The sequence below is a fragment of the Semicossyphus pulcher genome, unplaced genomic scaffold (assembly GCF_022749685.1).
Source record: "Semicossyphus pulcher isolate SPU_LCO1_2020_fin unplaced genomic scaffold, fSemPul1.0.p SCAF_1, whole genome shotgun sequence".
NCBI lineage: Eukaryota > Metazoa > Chordata > Actinopteri > Labriformes > Labridae > Semicossyphus > Semicossyphus pulcher.
In genome coordinates this window covers 7,098,783-7,118,803 of record NW_027211603.1, presented here as the reverse complement: position 1 = coordinate 7,118,803, position 20,021 = coordinate 7,098,783, and the positions used below count along the sequence as shown (strand labels likewise).

At 38.9% G+C, this 20,021-nt stretch overlaps 1 protein-coding gene across 1 annotated transcript; it reads right to left on the bottom strand.

The window, feature by feature from the left end:
• Positions 1-255: 255 nt before the first annotated feature.
• Positions 256-18,948, bottom strand: taldo1 (transaldolase 1). The gene is made up of 8 exons (XM_069663931.1): positions 18,777-18,948; positions 13,951-14,074; positions 12,689-12,796; positions 10,419-10,550; positions 6,961-7,136; positions 2,936-3,133; positions 842-987; positions 256-720 (listed from the first exon to the last, which is right to left on the bottom strand). Exons 1-8 carry the CDS (start codon positions 18,874-18,876, stop codon positions 688-690), a joined length of 1,017 nt encoding a protein of 338 aa, XP_069520032.1. The 5' UTR covers positions 18,877-18,948; the 3' UTR covers positions 256-687.
• Between the last annotated feature and the right edge of the window lie 1,073 nt (positions 18,949-20,021).

The following is a 20,021-nucleotide window of genomic DNA, read 5'->3' as shown; positions in this document are numbered from 1 at the left end:
CGAGGGTTTGTGAAGCTGAGAATCAGTCAGGTTAATTGCCGAGTTGGTCTTTACGTAGAACGAATTTCCTGAGGTAGTTGGTGCGCAACGATAAATAGAAAGACTATAAGGAAAGATTAGAATGTTCCCTGTTTACCTGAAGTGACGGCGCTGCCATTCAAAATGCTTTGCATGGTTTTACTGACACCTGCTGTAGCTCTCTGATCTGTCAGCACACACAGGAACCATGTAAAAAAACACAACATAACTGGAATGACTGAGGTTTTATTTAATGAAAGATCAAAGTTTTATATTCTGAGGAATGATGGTACAATGGTCTTGATAGCAAAACTGTGGTCAAAAAGTGCTCATGGTCTTTTCAAGTAGTCACATGATCAGTAGAAGTCTCATTAAGGAGGGTTTTCTGCAAACTTTCTTCTCTTTATGGTCAAATTTCTGGTAAATATAAGACTATTTAACACAACAAATCCACACCCGCATTAGCATCAATCACTTTCTATGTTTGGTCACAAAACAAAGAGGCAGTCCCAGCTTAAGAGAGGAGAGAGAGGTGTCCAATCAGGAGTTAGATCCCTGGAATTTGGTCAAATGAGGAGAGCGTTGGACCTTCCCTCAGGTAGTTTGGGACGTAGAAGGCAGCCTCCTAAATACTCGTACTTCCTGTTGATGTGGCGCCAAATCTGTCCACTACTGGCCGTTTTTCACGTTCAGCATTTTCTCCTGTAAATTAAAGAAAAAGTCAGCACAAGAATCTCTACAAACAAAATGAAATCAACTCTACACAGACAGCAAAAACTGCACGACATGAGTATGAGTGCACACACGAACTAAACCCTCTTACTTTGATCATGGTCTCCAGCTTGATGGCGTCAGCAGCGAACTTGCGGATGCCGTCGGACAGTTTCTCCACAGCCATGCGGTCCTCGTTGTGCTCCCAGCGGAAAGCCTTCTCATCCATGTGGACCTTCTCCAGATCGCAGGCCTTGGCTGCAAAAAACCCAAAACATCAACAAGGTCAAGGAGGAAATAAGTGCAAGGCCTTTAGTTTTCGATTCTCTGGCACACACTGTCAGAGAACATATCCATATTCACACTGAAGGAGGTCCAGCTGAAGAGAGATCCGGACTACCGGAACTCGTCCTACCCCCAGTCAGGCAACGGAAAGAGCAGAAGACAAAGCATGCTGCTTTAGATTCGAAACAGTTAAAGGTTACTCATGCTTGGGCGGTATCCGTTTTTTCATACTGTAAACCTTCCTGCCATAATACCAGGTATATGAAGTCACTGTCACACATTTTTGACATAGTTATGCAGTTACTTGGACATGTCTTGCTACACAACACGGGATTATATGAAATGTTAACATTATACGACAATTCTAGGACTTGCATATCTCAAGGACGCACATGCACAAAAACAGCTTAATTGGTCCCTGATCTCTTTTCCTTTTCTCTCCGCTCTCCGGGTCACTGCGCGTGCCTGTTTCAAGTTTCCAGGGCACGTTCCCGCTGTAACTCTCCGAAGTCAGACATAGTAAACATAAGCCCATTTTACACTGTGGTTCCGCCTCAGCGCCGTAACGAAGCTCCACCGTCATGCAGCCTTTACCATTTTACATTGGACCACGCAACGCCGGCATAAAGCCGCACCAGTGTGTGTTTTCACATAGCGTTCCAGCGTTGCGGAAGCAAAACGTGCGCGAGGTGTAAACACCTGCCCTGCCGGCTCCGCTGTTTCACCTCTGTTACTACCTCTGTTGCCGGCTCAGAGGCGGAACCACTTCGCCCCACCATGGAAATGTAACGGAAGTGTAACAATCCCGCCTTGAACTGGCAGCGTATACGGGGCTTCATCAACATCAGCTGGCTCACCTATCATTAGGTCCAAACCCAAAAAGCTCCCGAGCGGGGGCTGAGGCATTTTTCTTTTTCACAAGTTCTTACTTGTGGTCGCCATCTTTCCCAGCTCTGCCGTTCACCCAACCCTCTAGCAGTAGCCTGACCTCTGATATCTGCATCGGTTTAAAAAATAGGGTCTGGATTTTTGACGGTATTGAAATTCATACTGTCGGGATTTCTTAATACACTGTTATACCATAATACTGCCCAAGCCTAGGTGGAGTATTTGTAGTTTAAGTAATAAACTACAGGCAATTTGTTTTCGTGTATTTGAACTCCCATGTAAAGCAAACAGAGGTTTCTTGAAGGTGCTATATTAATCTAAGTTATTATTAATAACTCTTGCTTTAAGTTCAATAATCTCCTAACTGCTATTTTCTGACAATGATATAAAGCCTCTGGGAACAAAGGCACATTTTTCGGTAGTGAACTTCTGGTGTAGCCAGCGATTATTCAAATAAACGATAAGGATATCCGGGACAAGACTTCATCATTGTTTACAATCCAACGAGCAACTTGAGACACAAGAATAGAGTTGACGTGAACAGATGACGTCTGTGACCAGACTTTAACCTGCACTTATGCAGATATCTGTTAATAGAGACTAAAAAGCTAAATCGTCCTCACTCGATAGCTGATGGGTTTCGGGATTACATCACGGCTGATGCGTTGTTCTCCACACAGACTGTTATACAACCAACACCTGCAGAGACGCTAGTGTATGATGATACTCAAGACTATAAAAAAAGTACGTCTTGTTTCCTCGGGACTGTAGGACTATAAAAGTTTTAACATACAGCTCATGGTTTGAATTCCATCTTCCTATCATTTACGATCTTTTTTTGTCTCTCTGAGCCCTCTGAGGTTAAGTGATGACAACCTGCGCTCTTGAGAACAACTCCTGCAAAAACAACATTATTATCCCTCCTGACGCAGGATGAGACATTTTAATAGCTGGTGTCAGTGAAAAATTGTTTGCATCAACACGCAGATCAGCCGGTTCACACAAAGGCATACTTTGTATCACAGAACACTACCTTTTTCCATGTTGAGCATCTTTGTGACGGTGCTGTGGTCCTCGCTGAGCTCCGCCAGCAGCCCAGGGGAGATGGTGAGCAGATCGCAGCCTGCCAGGGCCTTCACCTGACCCGTGTTCCTGAAGGAGGCGCCCATCACCACCGTGCTGTAGCCATACTTCTTGTAGTAGTTGTAAATCTTGGTCACACTCAGCACACCTGTGGAAGGAGAAGAAAATTACATATATTGTTTGAGAATTTGAAGCAAGTCTGCAGAGCTTTCAAGTTTGTACCTTTGAGTCCAGGAAAATCACACATTTTTAAGTGATAAAAAATAGCAGATATTCCTATTTAAGGCCACTGAAACATTTCAGAAGCTTCACAACAAATGCTTTTAATCTCTGGAGAACCCTTGCATAATGAGTTTAATAATGAGTTTTTGTTTAATTTATCTACCACCATTAAAAAGAGTCATGGGCTGGGGTGCTGGTTTATCTCAGTTGGTAGAGCAAGCGCCCATGTATAGAGGCAACAGTCCTCGACGCACTGATCGCAGGTTTGACTCCCAGTCTGCCGATCGTTTGGTGCATGTCATCCCTCCACTCTCTACTCCCCACATTACCCGTCTCTCTTCAGCTGTCCTACCTAATAAAAGCAAAAAAAATAAATAAATAAAAAGAGTCATGGGCGACTTATTTGGTTTGGTACTTTTTTTAAATCCCACCCACATTCAAGCTGATATTAAAGGGATAGTTCCAAATGTTTGAAGTGGGGTTGTATGAAGTGCTTATCAATAGTAAGTGTACTACATACAGTAGATAACCTGTATGGAGAAGCCGGCTGGAGGTCATACATGGAAGCAAAGCTAAAAACCGCTCCAGACAGGGTCAAGAGTAGCACGTACTTTAGCCAATTAAAAGAGTCCTACATATAAACAAACATTTCAGTTTAAGTGTACGCTGCATTTGATTTTATTGTCACCACTTCACGTTGACGTCAGACAGCCCCTTCACTCGGCACTATGTCTCGTGAGATTGACATGTAGCAAAGGGCCCGGGGAGCTGCTGTAAGGACTTTGATAAGGTACGCTCTTCACCAGGTGAGGTACAGTTGAGCCCCAGGAACAATCCTTTTCCTGTTGCACTTATTAATTTACACACCTTGATGCTTCCAGAAACGTGCTTCTTTTCATGACTCATGTTGCAGTTGTATGACACCTGATGGGACTTTAAGGTCTTTACTGAAGGGTTAGAGACAGCGGCGGCTGTGGCTCAGTGTTAGTCGGTCGTCTCCCTATTTGAAGGTTGGCGGTTCGATCCCCGACTGCCTTCGATGTATAAATGTTAGTGCTGTCGGGTGATTAAAAAAATGAATCTAATTAATTACAGGCTTTGTAATTAATTAATCATAACTAATCGCGTATATCAATTATATTTATGGAAAGCATCACATCACGTGTAGACTTACTGAGTCTGCATTACCGTGTTTCTAGATGGTTGTCTCTTACTTCCACACTATAATTGTACTCTCTTCTTCACCTTATTAAGTGTTCATTCACAAATAGTCTTCCGTTCAGACCCCCCAACACACCTGCACGTTTGCACACAGCTGATTGCCGCGCCCTTCTCTTTCTGTCTGTCTCTCTGTCTGCTTTGTTGACTGTCTTCATCAGCAGTCTGCTTTGGTAAGTCACAAAAGTTAAATATTTCCTCTCGTGATTCAGGTTTCACAGCACGTGAGCCGCATGTGCACGAGGGGGGTCATTAACGATGCAGCTCAAAGACTGTTATCAAACGACAGCAGCACATTTAACAAACTTTAAAACTGCGACTAAGTTTAACTTAAAAGGAAAAGGCCGCTGCTTAATCAATGAATTTACAGAAGAGATGTTCCAGGGGATGTCTTAGTGTCTGTGTTTCTCTGCAGAGTGTGTGTGTTGACCCTACTTGCGACACGTAGGCTACGGGAGGGGGAGAGAGTGAGGGGAGATTGTCCACTTATTGATTGATCTCAGATGGATAAAATAATAAACTTAGGGCCTGTATCATTTTAAAAATCTAATTAAATGCTTTTTAAAATCCTTTCAAGACCTAAACAAATATATTTGAAGACACAGGGATTGCTGCAAGTATTTAAGCTCAATATACGTTCACATTTTAGAAAATGTACTGAATTTTTTCCTCTTTAATGACTTATTAATTCACAGACCACAACCCATCCAATATTAATCTGAATGTTACATTTTGTTACCTGGACTGATGGTCTGGATTATCTGTGGATATAACTGCAATCCATGGATCACAAATACACACAAAAGCACCCAAAAACAAACATTCACTGAGATCAAGTTTAAACGATTCCCATGCTCTTTTCTGTGTGAACTTTCAGGTCTGCTACCTGCAAACAATGCAGGCATAGCCCAACTACCACTTGCCGCTGTTGCGCAACAGTACGGCTTCTGGGATCTTCAGTGGGATTCAACATCTTTCACTTCCATGTTTTCTCTAACTAGAATGTCTTTCGGCATAAATTGCATTGCACTTGCGTTTCTTGCTAGCGCCAACCATAGGGCTGGGTTTGAAAAATTGTTTTTTCGAATTTTAATCGATTCTCATTTGAATGACCCAATATCGATTAGTAAATCCCCAGATTGATCTTTAAAAATGTGTCTGATCACTCACGTTTCTGAGCGCTCCTGAACACAGCACGACTGCCGAAACACGGCAGTGAGGGAGACATGCCCGGACTCGTTTACTGCACCTACTATGGAGACATCAGTGATCGCCAACGGACTCTTTTTATTGTGTGTGCGTCCATGAATATTTAAGTTAGTTTTGCACTAATGTTTATGTTGTTCTGTTCGCGTCTCCTTTTGCTGCAAGTGTGTTTTCGGCATGTTGTTATACAGTATGCCTTTCCCCATAACCCTTAGTCTCGTGTTTTTGTTCTTTGTGCTATGAGATCAAAACCCTGAGCCAGATGTACAGACTAAAAATCTGAAACTGGACAAAAAGTTTGTTAGCTGTCTAATTCATAAAATTGTTATTGTGTTGACTGCTGTGTGTTTTTCATGTTAAATAAAAAGTGCCTAATGTAACTTGTCTGGGGTCAATTCTTGTTGTAAACATTAAAGATTTTGATAATGCACCAGGTTAGAGGTGCATTGATATTGTAACTGAAATACCCCCAACCAAATCAATATTGAATCGGATCGGAAATTGAATCAGGACCTTGTGAATTGGAATCGGAATCGAATCGAGAAATCCTTATCGATACCCAGCCCGAGCCAAACACCTCCAACACCTCCCTCCTTCCAATCATTTTTCGCTAAACCTGCATCTGCCCATCTTAACTCGTCTGTATTCAGCCACAAACCACGACTGACGACAACAAGACAATGTCACACAGTCAGGCGTCACTGTTTGTAGCTAGCCTGTATAACATAAACACGTAAAGCTTGCAGTGAGACATTACAATTAAACAACTTACATTGACTTTTTAAGGACCCGCGGGAACCCTGAACGTTGTGCCATGTGTTTCCATCACGCTTACAAAGCTGCCGTATACGGCTGTATGATCAGTGAAGCATGAGGTCGGGGGATACGACGCGTTATTTTTTTCTGTAATGACTGAATCGAAATTAAAACTTTATTTTAACAGCCCAAGTAAATGTAGTTAGTTCCTGATTGGACTGGAGATTGGGACTTTGCATAACAGCCCTTGCCATCAGTGTATGAATGTGTGTGAAAGGGTGAATGGGACATGAGAAAAGTGCTATACAAGTCCATTTACCATGTTTGATTGAAGGACATAATTTGCCAAACATGCTTACATGACTGTCCTGCTCTCTCAGGATTTAATATTTAATATATAATAACAAAATAAATAATAAAACCAAAATGATTCCTGCAGTCATAAGTGAATGTAACCAAACGATTCAAAGCAACTGGTTTTCTACAACACATTGCTGATCAATCTGGCTTTTAGCTACGACCTGCTTCCCCTTGTGACTGATTTTCACACGTCGTGAGGGATGTTCTAAGTACCTGGGTCTTCGTGTGGCTCGTAGCTTTTGCGGTCTGTATTCTCCTTGTACCAGTCGAAGATGCGTCCAACGAAGGGTGATATGAGGGTCACCTTTGCTTCTGCACAGGCCACAGCCTGAGCGAAGGAGAACAGCAGGGTCATGTTGCAGTGAACGCCGTGCTTGTCCTCCAGCTCCCTGTACAAAAACATAAATAGATTGTATTAAAAAAACACCAATATGTCCGTCCTGTCAGTACTCTTGCTTCTCATTTCAACTAGAACCTCCTAAAGATGGAAAAAAAACACAAAATATAAGAAAAGGGCTCATTACAGTTCCTTCAAGGAGAACTCCTATTTATTTTGCACTGAATAAAATATGTAGAATCGAATTGAGGCAAACGAGTAAGCAATGACACGTGCATCAAGGCAGATCAGTAGGTAAAAGTCAGGTGTTAAAGTGAGCTAGATATGTAGAAACATGTGGGCACGTTTTCCCCAAGGAAACCATGTGTATGCTCAGATCACGCGACACAGACCCCCCTGATATCATGTTTCCTCCTCATGACATTGCCAATACACTCTTGAACCCTTTGGAATGCAGATCAACAGAAGCCTGATTCATAGTCACTAAATGTCTCTGTGGATTTAAAGCCCATTAACTGCAAATCATCTGTCATAGTTTTTTGTGATATCCAAGTATTGCCACCAGCTATTTAACTTCATGTGCTGCCTCTCAGGGGGGCTGAGTGTGGCGGCGTTCATGCACACAGACGGCACGTGTTTATGATTTACACTTCATGTGTCAGAAATTACAGGTTGTACAGTCGTCTCCCTCTTCACGATGCGTCTTCAATATTTTAGTGTCATAGCGATTACTTCATTTCAAAATCCTTTAGATGATTATATTGACACTGGCTCTGTTATCAAAAATTGTATATAATAAAAATCAAACATTTGACATCGTGGCACAGTGGGTCATTGTGCCTCAACAGGCAATATAGGATACAGCCAATCCCTTTTTCTTAATGATATGTATTAGAAGAGCTTTTAGGTTAGTTTATTTGTCAGTTGACATTGACACCGTTTGTTTCTCTGTATATTAAAGAAATATGTAATAAATTAAATAAATGAAGGAAAATTTCAAAAATGTCCAAACATGTAAGACGTGTAAGTTTCTCCTCTTTGAATTGTCTAACCCCAAAATGTCATACACCTCTGCTGTGGAGGAGAGCTTCTATGAAAACGGGTTTATTTGGATTCTTCCTCTAGAATCATGCACCTATCGGTTAAAACAACTGGATTTGCGTGTGTATGCAAGGGGGCCCACTCTGGGTGAAACTCAGTGCAGTGTGCCAGAAGTGACAGCAAAACGTAACTGAAGCATATCTTCCACTTCTATTCATCTTACAAGCTCTACTGAAGTCTTACATTGGTGTGGAAAACCCTGCTGTGTCTTCCTGCATCATGCTGGCTTAAATGTTGGTGAAATTCTTACGAAAACAAAACAGGCAATATCGAATTCAGCATGAATGATAGAGCACCAAGCAAAATGTGCAGTCTGTATTCCACTCATAAGTCATGGGAAATGAGAAGCTTGCTAGTTTTCATTGTGTATCCAGCAGGAAAACTGTTGTTTTTGAGGCAGTTTGCCTTCTGGGTAGTCTGCTCCAGGTATTTATTGACATTGCACCACCTGAAACGTGCACAACATAACAATTTCAATGCAGAAATATTGACAGCCGTATAAAACTCCACTGAACAAAGTAAAAAACTGATAGAAATGTTTTCTGAGCCTTAAATTTTGAATCACTTAACTGCAAATATAATTTAAATCTCTGCTTATGGTGTAGATAAACTCAGGGACTTTCACAGGAATAAACCAAAGAATACAGCATGCAGTTTTCAGCCTCCAGCTTCTGTGTTTTCTGGGCACATTGAACATGTGCCTGTCTGGCCGAGCCGCGTGACTTCCTGCGAGCTTGCCGCACACATAAATGGCATACAATTTTAATGATGTACAGCTCTTTCCAACATTTAACATCACTACACAACATGCCTTCACTTTTGTTCCTGTGTAATGACTGTGTTCGAGGAAAGTATTTGTGGTTCACTGTGCAGAATGTGAGCCTGCATACAGAGTCTGCTAATTTGCCATAATTTCCTCACAGTTAAGTGCTGTTCCTTGGAGCTTGCTTCACATTCATGTCTCAAGAATGTCTTTATTATTTAAGTATTGTTTTACTATTGTTCTGTTCATTTCACCATAATACTGGTGAAATTAACAGTACAATCGTATTAATTGTAAGGAGTTGACAAAAATGAGAGAGAAAGACTTTACACACTTCTGACTCTCAACAAAACAAAAGTCAACAAAAACTAAACTTCAAAAAAGCAGAATCAACAGCAGTGCTGTTTTATTATACAGGACATTCCCACAATTGTGTTATTTGTGTACTGATATACAACTAACAATCATAATATTTATATATTTATCACATGGGAACAATTATTGTGTATGGATCTATTGGCTTCAAACAAAACCCCTGTCTCACTTTCCCCACAATTAGTTCAACCCTCTGCTAGTTACTGACTCTTTTATGGACAAAGAGAACAGGTTGAACAACACATTTCTTAACATGTTACTTGCATGTTATTTTCTCTTTCTTGCGATGTTCAAATAGAGGCCAAGGAAAGGATGTAAAACTCTCAAATGTAAAAAATAGCACATTTATCTGTATGCCAGCAAGGTGTACATATAGATCTGGATACTGTATGTTTTGTTTGTGTTAAGAGTTTCTAACATTAGGGTACCAATTAGACCAGTGACACACTGTCTTGTACTGCCATGCTGTACGTGTGCTGCAGTGAACCAAAAGGATTCATTCTCTACTTATTCACTCTATGAAGGGTGCCGATGATAACAGAAATACTCACACTCAGAACCGTTCTTGCATACTGTGCATCTGCCTAAATCATCTACACGACATTATCTGGGATATAAGTTGTGACTTTGCATGTTTACAGACAGCTGCAGCCCTTCAAAGCACAAAGTGAAATGTGCATGCAGAATCTGTATTTCACTTGTTATTCAAAAACAGAATTTTCTTAAAAATAAGTCATGGGAAATGAGAAGCTCGCTAGTTTTATTTTCCTTTTGTACCAAGCAGCAGAACAGTTGTTTTTGAGGTAATTTAGCTTAAGGGCAGTGTAGCCGAGGTATTTATTGATACTGCACAGCCTGTAACGTGCATGTGACATGACATTTTGAATGCAGAAACAGTTAGCCCCTCCTCTTTAGCATGCTGTGAGAAACCCTGCAGTACCCACCATCAATCAGAAGAAGATTCAAAATGCTTCACATATCTTTAAGACTATAAAACCCCTCAGCATCACGAGGCAGTATAGCCGACACAGAAACGATAGAAACAATAAATGGATGTCTAGCATAGCGAATGCATTGCTAACACTAAACACTCACCTGCCAGCCTGGATTCCCTCCCATGTTGAAGACAGCTTGATGAGCACACGGTCCTCGCTGATGCCTGCCTCTTTGTAGAGGGCGATGAGCTTCAGGGCCTTGGCAACCATTTCATCTTTATCGAAAGATAGCCTGTCAGGTGAAGAGAAACAACACAACCATTCAGCATTCCAACATTTAGCATGAAACAGGCACTATTTATTGAGTTTCATTTAAGACTAGTTTCAATCAAAAATATTGCACGATATTGGAAAAAACTGACACTGCGATGTCTTTTTGTTCTGCGATATTTATTGTGAGTTTAAAAAAACACAGGAAATTATACCAGATAAATGCAGTGTGTTTTCATGTACATATAGACAATTAACAATCACACTTTTTATTCTTTAGGACTTTCAAGTGTATTATCTTCTAACAAAACAAACCGCCTCATACTTTTAACACTCTTGGTTCTGCGACTCTGACACCCACATGAAAAAGTAAAAAGGGTACAGAGTACAGGTGGAGTGACATGTTTCAGATGGACTTTTCCTGTAGATAAGTCACGGAAAACAACTTCCGGACACTTCCAAAACTTTTTTCCCTCACTTTTTTCCCCAAGGATGTAAACAATTAAATTGTATATGCATACTCAACCATCTCTTCTTTTGTGTTTTGTTTTTTTCCTCCCTTCTTTTTTAATTTTTTGAATTGATAAAATATTATGGAATAAATGAATTTCCTGTCCCCTGAGCATGAAACCAATAATAATAATAATAATAATAATAATAATAATAATAATAATAATGATAATTTAGAAAAAAAGAAGAAACTCGCGAGCAAAAATAAAGTAGCAGCTTGACGTGTTTCACTATTTGCTTTACTACTGCACGTCCTGCGATGAGATTATTGCACATTGCAATCGCAATTTCTAAGCGATGTATTGTGCAGCCCTAATGATTAATATTTGAATCAACAAAGTCAATCTTTCTTTAAATTAGTTAATTAATCTAATAGCAAATTTATATATTGTACTAAAGGTCTTTTTTAGAACATTGATCTATTTGATCACTGGAGCAATATGAAGTTAAGATAATCACTGACAAGTGTATTTTTTATCAGTGTATGTATAATTGAAACGTTTTACAGACAACAGCGTTTGTAACATTAGTTTCATCGACTCTCCACTTATGCATGGCTGATACAGTACACTGAAAATATAAAACTGCAGAATTACAACCTGACATGATGCATGTCATGGTGGAACATGTGATACTGTTACAATAACAGCAGCGGTGCAGAAAGTACTCTTAACATGGAGGAATGAGGAATCATTTAGAAAGTCAAAGTAAACGTGACCGTGCTGTCATGACAAAGCCCTCCGGGACACTTTCACTTGAAGTTTTCCTGCATAGCAGTTTTACTGATAAACTATATCCAATTTGTAGAGCAACACATTGGGTTGGGTTGTGTTTCTGAAATACTTCCACACATTAACCAAAGAAATTCATGGGTGAATATTTTAGTTGCAGTTTGTTCTTTGAGGGAACCCATGCTTTGACGTTTTATCAGCCACTGCGCCAGCCATTGCATTATTTAAATCAATGTATTGATGACATTAATTACATAGATGAATGGCCCCAGCTCTAGCATCAGAGCATAACTAGTAGAGCATTTCTTCAAGTAATCATGGGGGTGTTTTGACACTTGGTACCCCCTGTCCACATGTCCTTGAGCAAGACACTGAACACCAACTGTAACAGATGTTTGAGAAATTGTCTTAAAACGATATCTGTGTTCGAGTTTATATTTGAGTAGATAAATAAAAGGTTAGCCATAAAGCCCAAATCTACTGTGTTTTCTCGTCATTATTCAGGTACCCAATTATGTATCAGTCATGTTGCTGCCAACTGATTCAGGGAATAACTTAAAATTTCCATCCTTTACTTTAAGACATTAAACTGGTGTTAAAGGTGGAGAATAAAGTATATTGTGTGACTGTAACCAAGGGGACAGTAAAATATTGCAGAAGGATTAACTTAATCCCTACAAGATTCCAAAGTGTCTGCAAACTACATCTCGTTATGTTTTTCATGACAGAGTGATGACAAAACGAATAACTTGGCCTGTAAATACCACTTGTCTGTTAAGTTTACAGGTCTAGCCTCATAAGTGATACTGCATGCAGTTAGATACTTCGAGTCCACGTGTTGTTTCAAGAAGTTCCAGACAGCGAACATTAAGAAAGAAGTTCCCTGTCATAATTTGCACCTAGTGATGTTTGCACCTACCTGGCATCCACCTCAGTAGAAACTCGTCCTGGGACCTTCTTCAGGATCTCTAGACCGAAACTGACAAACAGCTTGTCCATGGTGTTTGCTACCTGCTCCTCTTCAGAGCTGAACAGAGAAGGAAACATAAAGCAGATTAAGTTAATGTCAAATTACACTGACAAGGATATTTTGTAAAAAAAATGGTCTCATGTTATTCTTAAAGCTACAAACTTTAAGTTTTAAACATACAATTTCATTGAATTTGATGAATCTTCTTTGTCTGAGTTTGACAGCTTCAGTATTCAACCAGTGGTGCGCAAAGTCACAAATCTAATCAACTTCTCAAAATCAGAGAAGACAGAGAGAAGACAGTCCCCAAACACTGTATATGCAGTTTTATTTAATATTTATTGAAACGATTACTCGACTTATAGGATAATGAATTGCACAATTACTTAATGGCTCTTACTAAGCTGTCAGCTTTTTAATTTAGTTCAAGGTTCTTTTAAGCATGTGCAAACTACCACCAAAGACAATACATATGAGTTCTTCATTCATAAATATGTCTTTATAAACTTTGCTGCTGATTTGGCTACTACTGATACAAAAGATAAATAAATACAATAGATTAAAACAATTTAAAACCTAGAACAGACCACTGACATAAAAAATAAATAATAAGCATGGTTTGCGTTACAAATCTTGCAGGTGATCCTTTTTTTTGCAGCGTTGAGGGTGAAATGCTCCCAGACTTTAGAATTTTTAGGACGTGATGGTTTTGCATCGGCCGCCACCATTTTGCTATGTTTTGTTTACCTGTCCCAGTTGTCGTTTTGCGTGTGCAACTCTCAACAGAGATAGTAAGGATGCAAGATGGCTCATCCCTCAGCAATTCAGCTCCAGGAAAACTACGTTATGTCCGCACACAGCATGAAAAACATGTGCGCTGACATAACCAACTAATTATTAACAATTAAGATTGATGGCAACTTATTTTGTCCTTGATTTTGGTTGAGAATATCAACTAATCATTGCACCCCTATTACAATTCAGCGCCTGATGTAAAATAAGAAACTTTGTTGACACCCTACACAGAGGATTTGTGTCCTGTGCAACATCACCAAAACAACATCAAATGTTCCATTTTGTTAGCAACTGACTTCCACTTCAATCCTGTCTACATTTAGGTTCGATCTCTAATGGTATGAAACGGCTGCATAACTCAAACATTGTCTAATTTTGGGTTGTTTGGCTAAGCTAATTTGTGCGTGACATCTTACCCTCCTTTGGCGATGCCGTATTTAATGGCCTGATCCAACAGGTGCTGGTAGGCTGGCATCTTCGCAGCAGCCAGGATAAGAGATGGGTTTGTGGTGGCATCCTGGGGCTTGTACTCATCAATGGCTGCAGGATGGGGAGAGAGAGAAGAGCAGTTAAAACTCAGGTACAAACACCAACAAGCCCGGTCCTCTGATAGAATTCTTTTGAATCTGAAATATCTAAACATGTACTGACATCTACAAGCCCAGAATAGAATAGAAATAGATGTCCCAATACTTTAGCTAGATGAAATATGAAATTAATGTATATATTTTAAATTTCTGGATGTTTTCTGATCAAATAAATTAACACTACATGGTTAATTGAATCCCTTATTCTTTGTAGGTGTAGGCAACGTTAAGGATAATTATCCAACAAGATTAACACAAAACTTCAAATCATTAGACAGACATCCAATATTTCTAACTCCATTATTTTAAATATACATCACTTACAAGTTAAATTGAATTAATAACACTTTAAATACCTTCAATCACTTTAAGTTTATTGACATTTCAAATCATTATGTACTAGCACAAAAACAGTTTAATGATTGCTATTTAAATCAGTTTAATATGCCAGACCAGTCTAGTGCAGTACCTATGCTGAGAAACCATAAATAATAGTTTTCCTATTTCTCCTCACTCAAAATAAGTTCCTTGTGCAGGGTAAAGGACATGACAAGAGTAAAGGGAGGAACTGCCAGGTGTAAACTCCAAACACTGCCTCTGTCAGGTTAGAAAATGACGCCCTCTACTGTGGAAAAATATTATTACAACTTTCTCTAACAAACAATTCAGAGTCAGAGCAGGCAGAGGGATTTCAGTCTTCCTTGTGTTGATAAAAGAATACTTGTCTAGCATTTGTCTTTATTGAAATTGTCTTAATTAGGATGAATATAAATTAGTGCATTACATAAAGTTGTCAATATATTGTTGGGAATTCAAAGAACTCCCATACTTTGTAAAGAAAACATTCAAAACTGCTCGACACAACTTAAGCATCTTTAAAATTATTGGAAAAATACTGACAAAGTGATCACTTACCAAAAAAACAAGTGCAACCCTACTTAATAAGCAGCAAATTACCTCTAAAGTGCTGAAAAATAGCAGCAAAGCAATTGAGTAAAAAGTTAAGAGAAATTGCAGCAACAAGTCACAAAGTCCGTGTTAATATACCGTATTTCATAAGCCACTGAACTGTAGTTTAAAAACATCCTGCTGCATTTGGCAGCACTGTGCTGCAAATTTTAATTACATATGCATGAGCAACAGAGCCTTTTCATGAAGCACAAGGGTTTTTATGTCAGCGCTAGATTGTGGCAGCAGAGTCCAGTCAGTGCTGCCAGCTCTTCAGTCTCGGAACAAAGCCCGCCTCTGTTCTCTCAACAAACTCCCAAAAAACACAGGACATCATTCAGCAGGTCAGGGGGTTTGGACTGGATACTTGTGACCGACATTTCACTAAGATATTGTTCTTACATATGTGTGATAATATTTTTAAATAATTTAATTTAAGTATTTACTAGTTTTACATTTTTCCACTGACGACAACATTCCTAACTGGGCAAAACGTATGATAACACATAAAACTATAACAATACTATAAAAAACAAAACATACTTGTCCAGACTTTAATGAGCAAACACATGCCCAGGACGTTTTTTTATTAGTAGCTCAGAAAGCTGATGCAACTTCCTTTTTGGTCACTTATTGAGGTATGAGGAAAATCTGCAATGTTCAATATCAAACGGTTTGTCAAACTGCTGTGTTTGAGTGCATGTTGCATGCATGTGCTTAAACACTTTTCCTACTTCTTGCATTTGTGTTTATTCTGTATGTACATATGTAATGGAATAGAAAGTAAGAATTATCTTGCAGGCCTTACATGAATATGCAGCAACTAAATTAACATGCATATTACAGCACAAGTAATGCAAATTAGCAACATTATTGTTCTAGTGCAGCTGCTTGTTTAGGTTTGTAGCAACATAATGGTCTGTTAGCTGGAGCATCAGGTTTCTGTCCAGAGGGATTTGTGGGAAACATCTAATTAGCCACAAAAAAAGAGCTTCTTTTCACATTGATGGATGTTCCTGATTTTCCTGTGAGACATGCCATGTCTGTGTACAGAAAGACAGGTTGACAGGTTTTTCCAAATAACCTTGAATTACAGACAAAAATCTATGATCTACTAATTTTCAGTCAGATCACTGCCTTAATCTGAATGTGATATTAGTATGTGCATAAAATCCTCAATCCTCAAAGTCGTCTGCCTAAGGACAATACCTGCAGGCTTATTGTTTAACAAGTACCCTCGTGCAAAGTTTCTAAATTGCCCTGTCAGCCCCCTCCACTTAAAGCTATTCCTGCAGACTTTTTTCCCCCCAACCCAACTGTAGCAGAAGTGTGGTTGAACCCTCTGTCTGACCAAGTTCTTGCATTAACTATGTGAAACATAGCATGTCTAAACCTGCACACAGTGAAACCTGGGTAATCTTACAACATTCATGAAATACCGAGACCACGTAAACCAGAAGTGCTAGTGTTTTTTAAAAAAGAGCATCAAAAAAAGAGAAGTCAATGTCATAAATCTTGAGTAACCACTTTTGTTGTCACTATCACTAAGTTGTTTTTCAAAGCCTGTGCTGACTCACTGAGGTTGAGAGATGTTATGATTGAATTATTGGATCTGTGCTTTTGGCCAGAGCTGTAAATGTTCAGGGCTTTGATGTTCGAAAAAGTATTTGCCACTGCTGAAAAGTTAAAATCGCCCTGCTTAGGTTGTAGTGTTGTATTAGACAAGATTCAACTTAAAAATATTTCATTGTCATTTGCTTTTCTCAATAATAGTTTTTTGTCTATAAACTATTGATAAAATACCAATTTCAGTCCGCTGTGATGTATTTAAGTTATTCTGTGTGCACTACACAACAGTTTTTGTACTGCTTATATTGGACCATATTTAATTATTGCTATTATGAACTTGTCAGCCTATAAAAGAACTTAAAAGTTGTAATAACCTGTATGATATGTACCCAACAAATTAAGTTTGTTTCTTAAGTTTTGTCAAAACAGTCCAAAACTTTAAGAACTTCAACTTAAAATAACAAATAAATAAGAGAGAACAACAGCAAACATCTGCTTTAGGGAATCAAAGACGGTTTGGTATTTTTACTTGATGATTGTGTGAATATGGTAACAGCTTGTCAGAGGTGCTGTCATATGACAGCACTATCTGATTGCACTAAATGCTACAGATGTCCATGTTACTGTGCATGTGTAGTAGTTTGATGTTGTTACAAGTTATCTGAGGGCATTGTACATTCAGAAAGAGATTACTGTTTGAAGCAGATTTTTTTTGAAGGTGGTCTGTTAGCATCTCCCAAGCACGTCTTTAAAGTTATGTTAAAGTTCTGTTAACTTGTGAAAACTAAGTGTATTAACATGTTGTATCACTTTTTGTATGTAATGTAATTCGTTTCATGCATAAATCTACTTACTATTGGATAGTGTGCCAAGGAACGTGTGTGAGAAGTCTGCCGTGTAGCTAGCTAGTGTACTGTTGAAACTGTGTATGCCAGCAAGTTGCATTTAATGACTTTACTCATGATGTTACATATGCCACACAGACACTTTCATTTGTGTAAATCACTGTTTACTTTGTGTGCAATCTTGCTAAGGACATACTGTCACATCAAAACATTCTCTGAGATCAGTGTATGCAGCTGTGGTGAGCCGCTAAACTGTACACTATAGGTGAGCACTCCACCTACTGTCATCATTAGTATATTCTAAATCCAGAAACTTCCTTTTAAAGAAAGCAATTCATAAATATTTAATATGTTATTGGGTTTAATTTTCACACTCTTGCCATTTTGCAACTTTAACTTTATTCACCAGTGTATTTCAGTTGTCCATTCCTTCTGTTTTTATTTTTTGTTGTTTTCTGCTGGTTTTCTCTGTGTAAACTTGCCAAGAAAAAAGCTATATAATTAATGTTTTGTATTTTATAATATTAAAACAGTCTGTATACATCCACCAGTCCCGCTGTGTAGTAAGTGTAACATTATCCGCTTACACAGTCACAGACCAGTTCTGTCATGTCATCCTGACTGTGCGAGCTCTGGATGAGGAACTAACTGTGTTTTGCATCACAGTACAACAATATTACGGCGCACAGTTCCTCATTCTGACCCATTGAGAAACATGACCTCTCCCTCTGTTGCATGAACGGGACAAACGAGGAAGGCAAACCACATTTTACTCATTGTTGCGTGTTAACTCTGGGTGCACAGCAGTCTGTAACTTAGTTTAGCCAACACATCTTCTCTATTTACCACATAAACATGTTCAACAAGTGCAAGTTGAGGTTAGCTTTAAGTTATGTCTTTTTAAAGGTCGACGAGAGGTTGATGTCAACAAAATACTAGCTTTCTTAATTGAATAAGCAAAGACGTCATGTTAGTAAGCTAGCATCGTTTGTTAGAGCGGCTAACGTCCAGTAGTGTTACTATGTTAGGTAACGGTAATAACAAGTAATTGGATTAGTCAACTTTAGTAGAAAACTAACGTGAAGCTAAAATCAGAGAGTTGGCTAGCTTAATAGTTAGCCTGGTAACATTAGCCAGTCGGTCTAAATGAAACGATGCTAACATTTCACGCCCCCTAACTGAGTGATATTGGCACGGCGGTCATTCACATGAAGTCAGGATACTTCCCGGTCAGTTAGTTAGCATGCTAACCTGCTAACATTAGCATATGCTAAAGGTAGAGATTTACGTTACCGTTAAAATCTCCAGTATCTGCCACCACCACGGTGTGTTTCTTCAGCTGGTTCAGCGCTGACTCCATCTTTCGCCGTTTGTCTGGTGACACATTGGACATGATGAGGGGGGACTGGAAGCCTTTTATACACAGAAAACACGTGAGAGCAGGCGGACTGTCAGAGAGGCGAGAGCGCGCAGCACAAAGGGGGAAGGAGGAACCGGGAGCGCGCCAGATACACAAACCTTTAAGGAAGTTCGTGCCGGAAATAAAAGTATGGACGAAAAGGAAAAGTATATATTAAACAGTAATGACGTAATAGCCAGTAATGTAGCTTTGCAATAAATAACTATACCACACATTTAAATATATCTTACAGGTGTAAGTTTAAAAAAACGAACCTGGTGAAACAAGTTCAGTTCCTTCCGTTTACTTGAGTTGCCTAAAAGTGACAATTCCACACAGAAATATAATATAGGCTCCTGAAAATACTCTACTTCAAGAAAAAGTCATGTAGCATGCTCAAAACCTCTCTAAAGTAAAAGTTTGTGAGAATTATCAGCAACATTTACTCTAACTTTGTAGTAAAATGGTTCCTGTCATGGTTTAACTGTTTGATATATGAGGTTTTTGGATTAATAACTGTTCTTGATGTTTCAGGTTGTTATTTTAACTACTTTAGCCTACATACTGTGGGGTATTTAAATGTACAGCAAAGCATATGAGATTATATCATGTATTTGTAATGTGCGATTTTATAATAATTTTGATATTGTTTGAGTGATTATTGTATTCAAAAGTGTTTTGTCTGCCTCCTTTCTTGCTGTCTCACTCTGTGAACTTAAAAGAACTTTGGATGAGCTGTGTTGTATGGAAAGGGGGCAAATAAAGTTCAGTCCAGTAAAGTTAAAACTTTTGACGTACAAAGTTGAATCAATACCTAATAATGACTAATGAGCTTATATTAGCACTTGTGTGTTTTTGCTTCTTAAAGAAAATTGTTTGCTGAGAACAATAAGAGTAAAAGTCACAAGACGCCTAAAATGTTTCAAGCAAATTATTCTGAAAGCATATTGGAGTTTGTGAGAGATTTTGTACCGTAGTGTGAAGGCCAAATAAACAAATATGACAATTTATTGCAAATGACAGACAAGGCAAATGTCCCTTAGCCTACAGTTCCTCCAAAAGGAAATCTTACAACAACCTCTGAAGGAAGTACATTAACCTTATTGTTACCTTCCTGTTTTTCTTCTTTTTATCTGTTG